This window comes from Carlito syrichta, unplaced genomic scaffold (assembly GCF_000164805.1).
Source record: "Carlito syrichta isolate Samal-C Ts95f unplaced genomic scaffold, Tarsius_syrichta-2.0.1 Scaffold126650, whole genome shotgun sequence".
NCBI classification, from domain to species: domain Eukaryota; kingdom Metazoa; phylum Chordata; class Mammalia; order Primates; family Tarsiidae; genus Carlito; species Carlito syrichta.
This window is the reverse complement of record NW_007070746.1, coordinates 4,547-17,134: the sequence shown is the minus strand read 5'-3', so window position 1 is coordinate 17,134 and position 12,588 is coordinate 4,547. Positions and strand designations below refer to the sequence as shown.

The following is a 12,588-nucleotide window of genomic DNA, read 5'->3' as shown; positions in this document are numbered from 1 at the left end:
CGCTCCAGCCGCAGCCGGCACCCCCCGGACGGGCAGGGGCGCGGGGGTCCCGCATTCATCGCTCCCGCTCCTCTCGTCCGAGCGGCGCCTTACTGTGGCCTCAGTAGGAGGGAGTCCCGGAGAGGGCGGGGGGGGATGGCGACAGCCAGGCGGGGGGCTCAGAGGCCTTTCTTGTCACCTGGCTGGGTCAGTACTTAGCACCCCTGGAAGGACAGTCGTGGGTGCACCTGCCAGTTAGTAACTGTGTTGCCTGCAGTCTCTGGATCTGTGTTTGCCCCTCGCCCGGAGTGTGAAGTGTACCCCCTCATGGCGGTGAGCAAGCTCCAGAAACTTACCTGCTAGTTCTGTGGCGCCAGGTGGGCGGCCCCGCAGGACTCAGGGGGCAGTGGTGTGTGATCCCAAGCAGCTGTTTTTTATAACCAACGCCACCCGTTTAGGAGGCGCTTTCCTACCGTAGAGTTCTAGCCAAGTGTTTGAAGGAGAAATAGGGGGAGCTGAGCATTCCCCGCTCCCTCCAACACACACAGTTTAGTCTCCAACCACCTTCACCGTCACCCCCTTCCCAAGATCCTGAGGGAGAACTGTGGCTAGGAAAATGAAGTACTTCCCTGTCAAAACCACAATATGTGTAATAGAGATCTTTCTTTCCAGTTTCTGCCTGGAGCCCAGGCCTGGTCCTAGATGCATTTGTGTTTCTTCTCTGAGTGCAAAAAAGGGAAAGACTTACTCGTGTTACATAAGGGCTGTAATGCTCCCTGGATATTTCGGTGCTGAGTGTTTCCAACTCCCAAAAAGTAGTAAGTGAAATCAGCCCCCCAAATGCTTCAAAACCATTTCACTTTTTCCCTTTGATTTCTCTGGTCTTAGCTACATGTGTGTAGTCTGTGCTTTTTGTACAAGCCCTGGGATTTCAGTTGTTTTCGTTCTGGAGAGGAGGATCCTTCCCAACTGACTGGTTCCAGATAGCATCCATGTGGGATGAACAGAGGAGATGGAGAAAGTGTGGTGGCTAGCAGGGCATCACGAGGTCTCTGACCTTAATCTTGTCATTGGTGCCACCTCCTGGACTGCTTCCAACACCGGCTGCTACCTGCTACCTACTCATTGAATTTTCTTCCCTCCATCAAGAACTAGATTGCTTAGTTGGCTTAGTAGCCGGATAGAAAGCTTAGGGCTCCTATGGCTTTGTGTCTTTTTCCTCTTTGCCTCCTTTGCACCTTAGAGGGAAGTGTGAAAGATTCCTTAAATGGAGACAGTCAGGTGTAAGCTGCTAGCATAGCCCCTGCAGGGTTATTCTCCATTTTTTTAGACCAAAAGAAATTCACTTAGTTACAGAGAAGGAGTTTCTGGGTATTGGTTCTATTGTGATTAGTCAAGGCATTTCCTCTTTGGTGACTGTAACAGTTTACTCTTTAGTGCATTTACTTAGACTGCTCCTGTAAAGTGTGTTTTGTGAGGTTCTGCTTCTGTTTGAGGCGTTCTTATTATAATTTCTCTTCTCCAATGAATTGGAGAGACACCCCCCCCCCCCACCAGGCAGCTGGTGTGTTCTTTGGCAGAGAAAAATCTCATGCGTTAGGGCTGTACTTCTGGGAATTCTTTAGGAGGTGAATTTAGCTTCTGTATCTTGAGATAAGAAGAGTTTGTCTTGACGATCCCATACTAGGCTATTCCCTTCTAAGGCTGAGGGACACCTTAGCCTTGAGTAGTACTGAAAGAGAGCAGGTTCCAGGGGTAAAGTAGTGTAAACCGAGATCTCTTTGGGAGATAAAGGAATTAGAGGAGTTTCCTGAGACTCTGTGCCAAATCTAGAAAAGGACGGGACAGAATGTTTATGATGCATGTGCATTGAGGACTCTAGAACTTTTGCTTCCCCTTTATGCTCTTGGAACAGTTTCCATAACTAATGTAATTGCTTTGGGCCCCAGATTCTATCTAAGCAAAACTCCCATTTTCACTGCCAAAAGCAAAGCAGGCAAACCATCCTGACTCACCCACCTTCGTAGATTTGCCTTTGGTGGCTCTCCAAGTTGTCCTTAAGGGAACACTGATTTTCTCATCTTGGGTGAACCATAACCAGTAACTGAATCCCATGGGTGGAGGCTGTCAACTCGCTCTTAATTTTCTTAATGCTATCATTATTTTTTAGACATGGGGATCTCTCGCTGTTGCCTAGGCTGGAGTACAGTGGCACAATCAGCTCACTGCAGCCTCGACCTCCAGGGCCCAAGGGATCTCCCCACCTCAGCCTCTTGAATAGCTAGGACTATAGGCATGCACCACCACATCTGGCTAATTTTTAAAAATTTTTATGGAGATGGAGTCTTACTATGTTGCCCAGGTGGTCTCGAACTCTTGGTCTCAAGTGATCCTCCCTCCTTGGCTTCACAAAGCACTGAGATTACAGGTGTGAGCCACTGAGCCCCACCTGTTCCTTTTTTTTTTTTTTTTTTTTTTAGTTGAAGTCTCACTCTGTCGCCCAGGCTGAAGGGCAGTGGCATGCTCATGGCCACTGCAGCCTCGACCTGCTGGGCTCGGGCAAACCCTTCTACCCGAGCCTTCCAAGTAGCTGGAACCACAGGTGTGTGTCACCATGCTCAGCTAGTTTTTTGATTTATTGTAGAGACGAGGTCTCACCATGTTGCCAGGCTGGTCTCGAACCTGTGAGCTCAGGCAATCCTCTCTCCTCTTCCTCCCAAAGTGCTGGGATTGCAGGCATGAACCTCCACACCGGGCCTGCTTGTTCCTTTGATATTCAAGCTTTGTAGTTCAATCCACAAGCTAGCCCTGAAGGTTTAGTTTTTTTTTATACATTTCTCCTATCCTCGGTTGGGTTCCTCAAACTTGCTTCATGTGAAAGGCTTCTGATAGTCAGGGAAGTACCATTTAGACCAAGGCTGGCACATTTGTCCCTGTAGCCTTGTGGCAGAGGACATGTTTGAGTTTGGATCAGGGGATATTCCCAAACAAGATCTGTGTCTGTCTGTCTGTCTGTCTGTCTCTCTCTTTCTGAGTCAGGGTCTCATTCTGTTGAACAAGCTGGAGTGCAGTGGCACGATCATGGCTCATTGCAGACTTGACCTCCTGGATTCGGGTGATCCTCTCACCTCAGCCTCCTGAGTAGCTGGGATTACAGGCGCCACCACCATGCCCAGCTAATTTTTTTATTTTTTTTTTCTGTAGAGACAAGGTCTTGCTATGTTGCTTAGGTTGGTCTTGAACTCCTGGGCTCAAGCAATTCTCTCACCTCAGCCTCCCAAAATGCTGGGATTACAGGCATGAGCCACTGCACCTAATCCCAAACAAGATCTCTTGATGCCATCGTGGAAGTCCCTGAACCCTGTCTAAGTATTGTTACGGGATCTGTGTCTTTACAGCTTGCCTTTATGCTGTGTCTCCCTCCTTGGAACTGCCAAGAAGCTAGAATCCCGTCATATTTGTATATAACCTAATCACATTTGCTTTGGTGATTTGGGGTGGGAATGCATGTGAGTTCTTTTTTTTTAAGAGATGAGTTCTCACTGTGTTGCTCAGGCTGACCTCGAACTCCTGGGCTCAAGCGCTCCTCCTGCCTCAGCCTCCCGAGTAACTGGGACTACAGATGCGCACCACTGCACCCTTCTCCTTTCTCATCTTGGTCCCTCTGTGGACTCGCCCACTTGTCCCCACAGGTCTGCCCCAGCCCAGCCACCCGCTGAAGGGACAGAAGGGGCTGCCCCCGGTGGAGGCCCCCCCGGCCCTCCTCCCAACGTGACCAGCAACAGGCGACTGCAGCAAACCCAGGCGCAGGTGGAGGAGGTAGGTGGGGAGCTCTTTCTCCGAGAAGAGCCCGGTCGTAGGCGTGTAGAAGTAGGAGGGATGCCTTTCTGTTCTCCTCTTGTTTCAGTTCATTTTATTTTTTTATTTTTTATTTTTTTTGAGTTGGAGTCTCACTCTGTCGCCCAGACTGGAGGGCAGCAGCCGCTCCCGGCCCCCGCAGCCTCGACCTGCTGGGCTCCGGCGATCCTTCCGCCTCAGCCTTCCCAGTAGCTGGAATTACAGGCGTGCGCTACCACGCCCGGCTGATTTTTGATTTATTGTAGAGATGAGGTCTCGCCAAGTTGCCCAGGCGGGTCTCGAACCCGCGGGCTCAGGCAATCCACTCACCTCAGCCTCCCTAGGTGTGGGATTACAGGCTGAGCCACCGAGCCCGGCTTCCTCTTTTTTTTAAAAGTAGGAGTCTTACTCTGTTACCCAGCTGGAGTGCAGTGGCACATCACAGCCACCACAGCCTTGGTCTACTAGGCTTAGGTAATCCTTTCCCTTTAGCCTTCCAAGTAGCTGGAACCATAGGTGTATGCCACCACGTCCGGCTGATTTTTTTTTATTTGTTATAGAGACGAGGTCTTGCCAAGTTGCCCAGACTGATCTCAAACTGCTGGGATTACTTACAGGCATGAGCCACCACGCCTGGCTCTGTTCTCCTCTCTTTTATAGGGCAGTAGTGGAAGGTTCAGGGATGCAAAGCAGCACTTAGGGCTATAAGACCCAGCCAAGGGATTTCCAGGTGGCTGCTCTTTCCTGTCTTTGGCGGGGAGCTTAGCAGCTTTGTTTCTGTGCCTCCTCAGGTGGTGGACATCATGCGTGTGAATGTGGACAAGGTCCTGGAGAGGGACCAGAAGCTGTCAGAGCTGGATGACCGAGCTGATGCCTTGCAGGCGGGAGCGTCACAATTTGAGAGCAGTGCTGCCAAGCTAAAGAGAAAGTATTGGTGGAAAAACTGCAAGGTGAATTTTCTTGTCCCCTCCTCCTCCTTTTGCTGGGCTTGCACTCGGAGAAGGCGAGAAAACCCTCAGCGTCTTCAATTCTTTCTTGCACCGAGCTTGGGAGGAAATCTGGAAAGCCACATTACCTGAGTTGGCCACCAGGGTAGACTAGAGTATTCGGAACCACTGATGGGAAGGCGACACCCTGAGGAGTTTAGAGCAGTTAGTTGAGGAGCTTTTCCCCGAAGGAATGGCCTGCAAGAATTCTTGCCTGTGCCTTTCTCAGACACGCTCAACATCAGTGCAGTGGCTCAGGTATAGACATCGAAATACCTGCCACTTTTGGAAATGAGCTGAGCGCCTCACAGTGAAAGCTGGACCAGCTGAGTCAACATCCAAATCTGTGTCTCTGTTGGAATTTCTTTTTTTCTTTTTTCTTTTTTTTGAGTTGGAGTCTCACTCCGTCGTCCAGGCTGGAGGGCAGCGGCACGCTCACGGCCACCCCAGCGTCAACCTGCTGGGCTTCGGCGATCCTTCCGCATCAGCCTTCCAAGCAGCTGGAACCATAGACATACTACCACGCCCAGCTAATTTTTGACTTATTATAGAGACGAGGTCTCGCAAAGTTGCCCGGCTGTTCTTGAACCTCCCAAAGTGCTGGGATTACAGACCTGAGCTACCGCGCCTAGCCTCAGCTCTTTTTTTTTTTGATTCGGAGTCTCACTCCATTGCCCAGTCTGGAGTGCAGTGGCACACTCGCTCATGGCCACCCCAGTGTCAACCTGTTGGGCTCCGGCGATGATCCTTCCACCTCAGCCTTCCAAGTAGCCAGAACTACAGGCACGCTACCACGCCCAGCTAATTTTTTACTTATTGTAGAGACAAAGTCTCACCAAGTTGCCTGGGCTGGCCTCAAACCCGCGGGCTCAGGCAGTCCACTCGCCTTGGCCTCCCCAAGTGCTGGGGTGACAGGCTGAGCCACTGAGCCCAGCCTGGAATTTCTTTTAAAGGCCCAAGGCCACAGGAGCTAAGCATAAAGGAGCCGGCGGCAGCTCCTGCCCTGTGTCCGAGAAGCTGCAGACTGGTCCTGGGGTCATGATCCCATGGGAAGCAGGAGGGCGGGGCCTCCCAGAGGTCTGCCGTTCTCTGGTGGGGGGTGGCTTCTTCCGCCGTCCCAAGGGTGGAGGAGGGGCTGCTCCCGCTGGAGATGGCGCTGCCCCTGAAGTCCAAGGGCTCTTCTGTTGTCCTGTTTCCTCAGATGATGATCATGCTGGGAGCCATCTGCGCCATCATCGTGGTAGTCATTGTAAGTAAGTATCGCTGAGGCGGCTGGTGGGGTGCAGAGGTGGGACGGTCCCGGAGTCTCCTCCCAGCCTTGCCTGCCCGCCTGCCTGCCTGCCTGGGGAGTGGGGCTGCTCTGACCGAGGTATGGAGACCGCTGCTGTGGGGCCGTCCCCCGGTTGGGGCGGGCGGAGGGGCAGACGAGGCACTTCCTGGAGGGACAGACCCTCCCCTGAGTGCCGTGGCGGGGACGTGGCCCTCCTGGTCTGAGGAAGGGGGCTGTGCTGCCTGTCACTGGCTTGGGTCAGAGGGCGACCGTGGGGATGGAGCACTTGCAACGCAAGGACCCGAGTGTCTTGTGACGTGATGTAACTTGCCCTCTTGTTTTCTCCTGTCTCTTTCTCTTTTCCGTCTGGGACTTCCTGATTCCTGTGTCCAGTCTACTTTTTTACTTGAGAATGTGCCACCCCTCCCGTCCTCCATTGCCCCAAGCTCATGTCCTTCTCCCTCGGTTTGCTGCCTCCACGAATGCCCCGTCTGCCTCTCTCCATCCTGCCCAGGCTCCTCCGTCATCCATGCCTCCTTTTGGTTGCACTCATTTGCACTATGTCCCTCCACACTAGAAATGCTGCTCGTGGCACAGTCTTGAAGTCACTACCTGAAGAGCAACAACTGGCACCTCCTCCCTGTCCCCTTCATATGTCCTCTCAAGTTCCCCCAAAGCGTGACAGTTTGGAGGCCAAGGGAAGGGCAGGGGAGTGGCTGGAGTGAAGTGCCCCAGGAGCTGCCCAGACTCGGGGAGGAGACGGGCATCCATGCCCACAGTGTCTCCGAGAAAGGTTTGGCTGCTGGCCGGAGGCCGCGAACAGCCAGGAGAGTGGCAGCTCACTCAGTGCCCGCCTGGTCACTGGGAGTGCTTCTCCTGGACCAGGCCCGAGAGGGTCCTGGGGATGAACAAAGTCCAGAGTCGGGGTGCAGCACCCTTCTAGAAAGTAAAGCCTATTTTTGGCAGTTATTGCTAATCTGTTAGCCCAAGGTTTTCTATGTCTTTGGGGATCTTACAACTTTTTACCTTGTTCTCCAGACAGACGGTATTTGGGGAGTCGGTGCTTTTGATTGGGAAAACATGGGTGCTCTCATTTCTACCCAAGAAGCAGTCCCTGTGCTGCTAGAGAAGGAGCTGTCTTCTCTTCACACCTTCCGCATGGTGGTGAGGGTGCCAGACGTTTCCTCTACCCGTTAGTTTTATGAGGCCGAGTCATTTCACGTAGCTCTCAGGTACGGTTGCGTAGGTCACGGGAGAGAGTGCCTGTCAGTGACGGGGCAAGGGCGGCAGCGAGTCAAGGGCCTGATTGGAAATCAGCTTGGAGGAAGCCACGTCTGGCTCTCATTCAGGAGGGTCCTGTGCTCCCGCCCCGTTGAGACGAACGTGAGGCCTGGCAGAGACCCACCGACTCCATCCTGGGGGAGGCACGCCAGTCTGTGATGGGTGTGCTCGTGTGCTGTGCTCTCCCGGGCCCTTTCGTCCAGAGCCACCTCTCTGTTCCTGCAGTCTGTTCCCCTTGGAACTGCCTTTGCCCTCTGAGTTCTGCGTTGCTTCCTTTCTCCAGCCCGCCATCCCTTGCATGGTTTTTGCGTGCAGGCAGTGGCACCTGAGAGTAGGCGCCTCTCACCCGTTGGGGGGTGTTGCTGAGCACCAGGACAGCATGTGACGTGGGCGAGCCCTGGTGCCAAGGGAGGAGGGCAGGTGGGACCAAAGGGGTGGGCCACAGCCCTCGACTCCTCCCGTCCTCCGGCCGCAAGCAGGAAGCGGCAGAGGCGGGCAGGGCCGCCCCCTTCCACGAGCAGCATCTCGTCATGCAAAACCATGCTCCCTGCCCTTGCCCATGCCCTGGCTTTCCGCGTTCCCTTCGTCCTGCCCCAGGGCAGGACTGAAGCGCTGGAAGAAAGCAGTCAGTGTGCCCTCCCAACAGTCCCCCGAAGGTCTCCACTCTCCTCTGGGCTCCTCCTTGCCTAATGCAGGGGGCCACCGCTGGAGAAGAACCGCCAGTGTCCTCGATGTGTCCCAAGCCTGGAGCAGATCTGCCCTCTTGGCCTGCCCAGCCCTGTCAGGGGAACTAGTTCCGGGGTTTCTGTCCCGCTGAGGCTTGCCAGACGTAGGTGGCTTTGTTCTTTGGGGGTGTCATCCCTTCGCCCTTCTTGCTGCCCCACCCTGTGCCCTCTTCTGTGTCTTTGCTGTCCCCCCGCTGCCCGTGTGCATGAGCAGATACGCAGCTAGACCCGGGACGCTGCAGTCAAACAAAGCTGAGCTCCCCACATCCCCTCCTCGGTTTCCCATGAGATGATGTGGGGTTTCCACTGTGTGTCAGTCATCACCTCTTTGTCTTTTTTTCCTCACCCCAATCTCATACTTGTCTAGAGTAATAACAACGGTTGTACTTCCACCAAAGGCATGTGGCATATCTACCAGTTTCATGTATTCTCCACAAAGGCAAAAAATAAAAATTCCTACCACTGAACTGACTTGGTTGTTGTTTGGGTTGGAGAAACTGAGGAGGGGGAGGAGGAGACTGTTCTTTCTTCCTGTCGCCTGCTGTCGCTTTGGGCTGGCAGGGCTGGCTCACGTGTGCTGTGTGGAGCCTGGCGTTCTGTGTTGGCAGAGGAAGTGGTCTCCCAGTGTTTACGCCTGAAGCAGCCCGACTCGCAGGTGCTAGTGAGAGGAAATGACGACGGGAAGTCGAGTGGGTATCTCACACCGGCAGGCACCCACTGGCGGGTTCCTTGGGCCTCTCCGTCTGGCCCCTTCCTAGGTCTTTGGGAGCCTGTCCCGTCCCAAGGGATGTGCCCAGGTGAGGCCTCCAGCAAACACCTCCTTTTCCCTACCATCCTCACGTACAGTTTTCTCATGCTGAGTTCCACCATGACCAGTACTGACCAGGCACACTTTAGAAATGAATAAAAGGGGAAATCTCTCCCCAGCAGTCACGGAAGTGAGGGGTCTTAAGTGTCCTGAAATTCCCAGCAGTTGTTCAAAGGAGCTGCACCTTCGCGGCAGCTCAGAGCCATACAGAGCAACTGAGAGGAGTCCAGGTGCCTCTAAGAGCTTTTGTTTCACACCTTAAACCCTTTGCAAGTTCCAGCAGCTGGGCTTGGGGACCGGCGTGAAGAACAGGAACTGGGAGAAGCTTGGTCCCAGTGGACACAAGGGGCTTTTATTTTGATAAGAGCTCAGTGTTTGTGAGTATTGACCCGACCCCTACCCTTGGCCCCTACTTGGTTTCTTTTGGTTTTCTTTTCTCTGGCTTTTTGCTCTTTGCCTCCAGCAGGACGTCCTGCTGCCTTCTGCCCGTCACCTCTTCCTGTCCTTCGGTGCGTTAGCCCAGGGTGCCCAGCAAAGGAAGACAGCGGTCAGTGCAGAGCCTGGGCCTGCCTTCCTTAGCTCTGCAACTCTTAGAGGCCCTCTGGGCGCACGTGATTACTCTTCTTTTATTCTGAGGCAGGGGGGTGGCTACCCAGAATGCCTCGGAGTCTTGGCAGACCTTGATGAGGGAGCTAGGGGAACATAAGAGGGAACAAGACTGGTTTCATCTGGGGTAACCCCAAAAGCAGGAGGCCGCGGTGGGTGGGCCTGTGGAGTGTGGGACGTCTAGGCTTCCACCCTGGCCTGGGAGGGGAGGTGGCTACAGTGAGTGGATCTGCAAGCGAGGTGGGCCAGGGCGGAGCTGCAGGGGACAGCCAGGCTCTTACCTTGCCATCTCTGAAACCCCAGCAACAGCAGCGTGAGAAGGAACAGGCTGCTGGCAAGGATGACCCCCAAGGCTGTCCGTTCTGTGGGCGAGAGCAGTGCGGCAGAAGTCACTGTGGGTTGCACCCTGGCCACCAGTGTCCCTCCAGGGAGGGGAGCAGAGACGTGTGTGTGTGTGTAGCCAGGAGCCGGACATGGCAGCATTTGTATGTGGTCAAGGTTGCCAGGGATCCGTGGGTTACCCCACACGGAATTCTCCACCTCCTCCCACCCGAGAGCAACTTCACAGCCACTTTGCGAGAGAGGTTTAGGAGGGACGAGCATGGGCCATGGAACTGGGTGGGACTAATGGGAGCCAAGACAGCCGCTCGCCTTGGGAAGCCCCCCCAGGGAGCGAGCACATCATCCCGCTGCTCCCGAGGGGCGGCGGGGGGCCGGGTTCTCGAAAGCCTTCCTGTGACGCCCTGTGGCTTTCGAAGCTCCGCTCAAAGCTCCATCAGGATCTGCAGGGCTGGAGCCTGTGCAGCGGTGGGGCTGCCCGTTGCTCCCTTTCTGCCGTTACTGTTGAGGGGTGGGTGACCTTGGGCAGGGGCCGGGCACGGCAAGTGCCGGTTGCTCATTGGCAAACGGGAGTCGTGCGTGAGATCACACGCTTCGGTGCTGCGCCCCGTGTGACTCACGCCAGAACCCAATGAATTCAGGGGCCTTGGGCGCTCCGGAGCCTTGTCCCCTCCTCCCGTGACCCTTCGGCTCTGGCTGTGCCCAGTGACTCATTCCCCAGATTCTCGCCAGGCTGCTGTGTTTGGACTTCACAGGTGCTGTGCTTTCCATCCTGAGTGTCCCCCTCCCTCTATGCCGGTTTGGCTCCGGTGTCTCCTCCAGGTCGCCTTCCTGCTTCTCTAGTCTCCTCTTGGTGACTGGTCTGAGCTGCGGAGGGCAGGATCAGGAATTGCTCCCGCTTGATCTCTAAGCACATGGCCTGGCTCCCTGGGGTGTGATGGAGACTGGGGTATGATGGCCTCTCGGGAGTTGTGTGGTGGAAGCTGTGGCAGCGGCCACCTTGGGAGAGGCAAGGTCAGGAGCAGGCAAGAGTGTGAAGCTAGGGTGCAGAGCAAAGCAGAGCAAAGCCCGTGGGCAGCAGAACAAGGCTGGAAGCCCAAGCACAGGGGTGGGGAAGGACACGCTCAGTACCTGGTGGGCCAACCCATGTGCTGGCCCCAAGGGGCTCCTCCAGGGAGATGTGAGTGACCTGGCAGGTGTAAGCTGCGCCTGCAGAGCCAGGTTCGGCTACCAGAGAGGAGGTGGTGCTGTAGGTGCCCGCCGCGCTTTGCCTGAGGCTGGAGAAGGAGGCACCAGAGACTTGGACCGGGGACCCGCCCAGTTCCTGGCGTGTCCACGTCACCGTCACGTCCAGAGGATAATAGCCAGCGACGTTGCAGGTGAGGGTGGGGGGCAGGGCTCCGCTTGCCAAGCTCAGCCGTACTTTGGGCGGTGCTAGAGAAAGGACGGGAGTGAGAGTGTGGACAGGCCGACTGGGCGCAGCCGAGGAGCCCAGAGCCTCCTGCCAAGGGCAGGTCCTGGAGCCTACGGCTTCCTCCTCCGTGGCGGGTGAGGGTGGGTGTGGGGGGCCCACCCGGACGCAGGCCACACGGAAGGGCGGGTATTGTCTAGCGCAGTGACGGCACAGCCGGCGAGAGGCTGGCTGGCCTCTGACCCGCACACGTACGGAGGGTCCGTGATGAGCTCCTCCTGGCCAGAACCCCTCCTTGGCTTGCTGCAGCTCCTCCTTAGGATGTGGCCGAAGGGCCCGGGGGCCCAGGGGCACTGGCTCATGGCTGCCATCCCAGCACATCGGGAGGCCAAGGCGGGAAGGTCGCTTGGGGCCAGGCGTTCGAGACCAGCCTTGGCAGCATTACGAGACCCCATGTCCACCAAAAGAAAATTAGCCAGGTGTGGTGGCATGCACCTGTAATCTGAGTTACAGGTGAGCCATGATCATATCACTACATTCCAGCCGGGGTGACGGTGAGATCCTGACTCTAAGATTTTATTTTATTTATTGTATTTATTTTTTGAGTTGGAGTCTCACTCTGTCGCCCAGACTGGAGTGCAGTGGCTGCTCCCGGCCACTGCAGCCTCAACCTGCTGGGCTCCGGCGATCCTTCCGCCTCAGTCTTCCAAGGAGCCGGAATTACAGGCGTGCGCTACCACACCTGGCTGCTTTTTTGATTTTATTGTAGAGATGAGGTCTCGCTGCCCGGGCGGGTCTCGTACCCGCAGGAACAGGCAATCCACTCACCTCAGCCTCCCAAAGGTGCAGGATTACAGGCTGAGCCACCGAGCCCGGCTAAATTTTAAAAAAAGGACTGGGGCGACTGGAGATAGCCAGCCAGGGCAGGGCAGCAGGGTCCTGGGCTGGAAATTTCCTGAGGGAACTATCTGATGCCAACTATACTTCTAGGGTGAAGACGGCATTTGGGTGGTGGGAGTGCCGTCTGCCTCTCAGGAAATCACCGTTGTAATCAGATCTCAATCTGGAAAACACTCCCAGTAGGCATGTCCCTCCCTCTGCAGGATGGCCCAGCCCTGGCCTCACCTTGGACGTTGAGCTGGACGATTTGCTGTGCCCGGAAGAGAGCGGTGGCGATCTGGCAGACGTAGGTCCCCTCGTCCTTGACAGTGAGGCTGGGCAGGCTGAGGGAGGCGTCCCCCGCCGCATGCAGCTGCTCGGGCTCCAGGGCCGCGCCCCCCCGCCCGGCCTGTCCCCGCCCCGCGGCCCAGCTGTGCACCAGCTGGCCACTGCCCTCATGCTGCTGC

The 12,588-nt window shown here is 55.7% G+C and overlaps 2 protein-coding genes across 2 annotated transcripts in view; one reads left to right on the top strand and one right to left on the bottom strand.

Moving 5' to 3' along the window:
- The window catches only part of LOC103250183 (synaptobrevin), a 9,117-nt gene extending 572 nt beyond the window's left edge, over positions 1 to 8,545 (top strand). Inside the window, exons 2-5 of the mRNA XM_021707893.1 lie at positions 3,672 to 3,798; positions 4,608 to 4,766; positions 6,004 to 6,055; positions 7,833 to 8,545. Coding sequence (XP_021563568.1) covers positions 3,672 to 3,798; positions 4,608 to 4,766; positions 6,004 to 6,055; positions 7,833 to 8,170 — 676 coding nt within the window. The 3' untranslated portion in view covers positions 8,171 to 8,545. The remainder of the gene's footprint in view (positions 1 to 3,671; positions 3,799 to 4,607; positions 4,767 to 6,003; positions 6,056 to 7,832) is intronic.
- Positions 8,546 to 9,216: 671 nt separating this feature from the next.
- The window catches only part of TAPBPL (TAP binding protein like), a 7,634-nt gene continuing 4,262 nt past the window's right edge, over positions 9,217 to 12,588 (bottom strand). The window contains 4 exon segments of the mRNA XM_008048776.2: positions 9,217 to 9,578; positions 9,774 to 9,854; positions 10,954 to 11,265; positions 12,368 to 12,588. The exon segment at positions 12,368 to 12,588 is cut by the window's right edge and continues 26 nt beyond it. Coding sequence (XP_008046967.2) covers positions 9,535 to 9,578; positions 9,774 to 9,854; positions 10,954 to 11,265; positions 12,368 to 12,588 — 658 coding nt within the window. The 3' untranslated portion in view covers positions 9,217 to 9,534.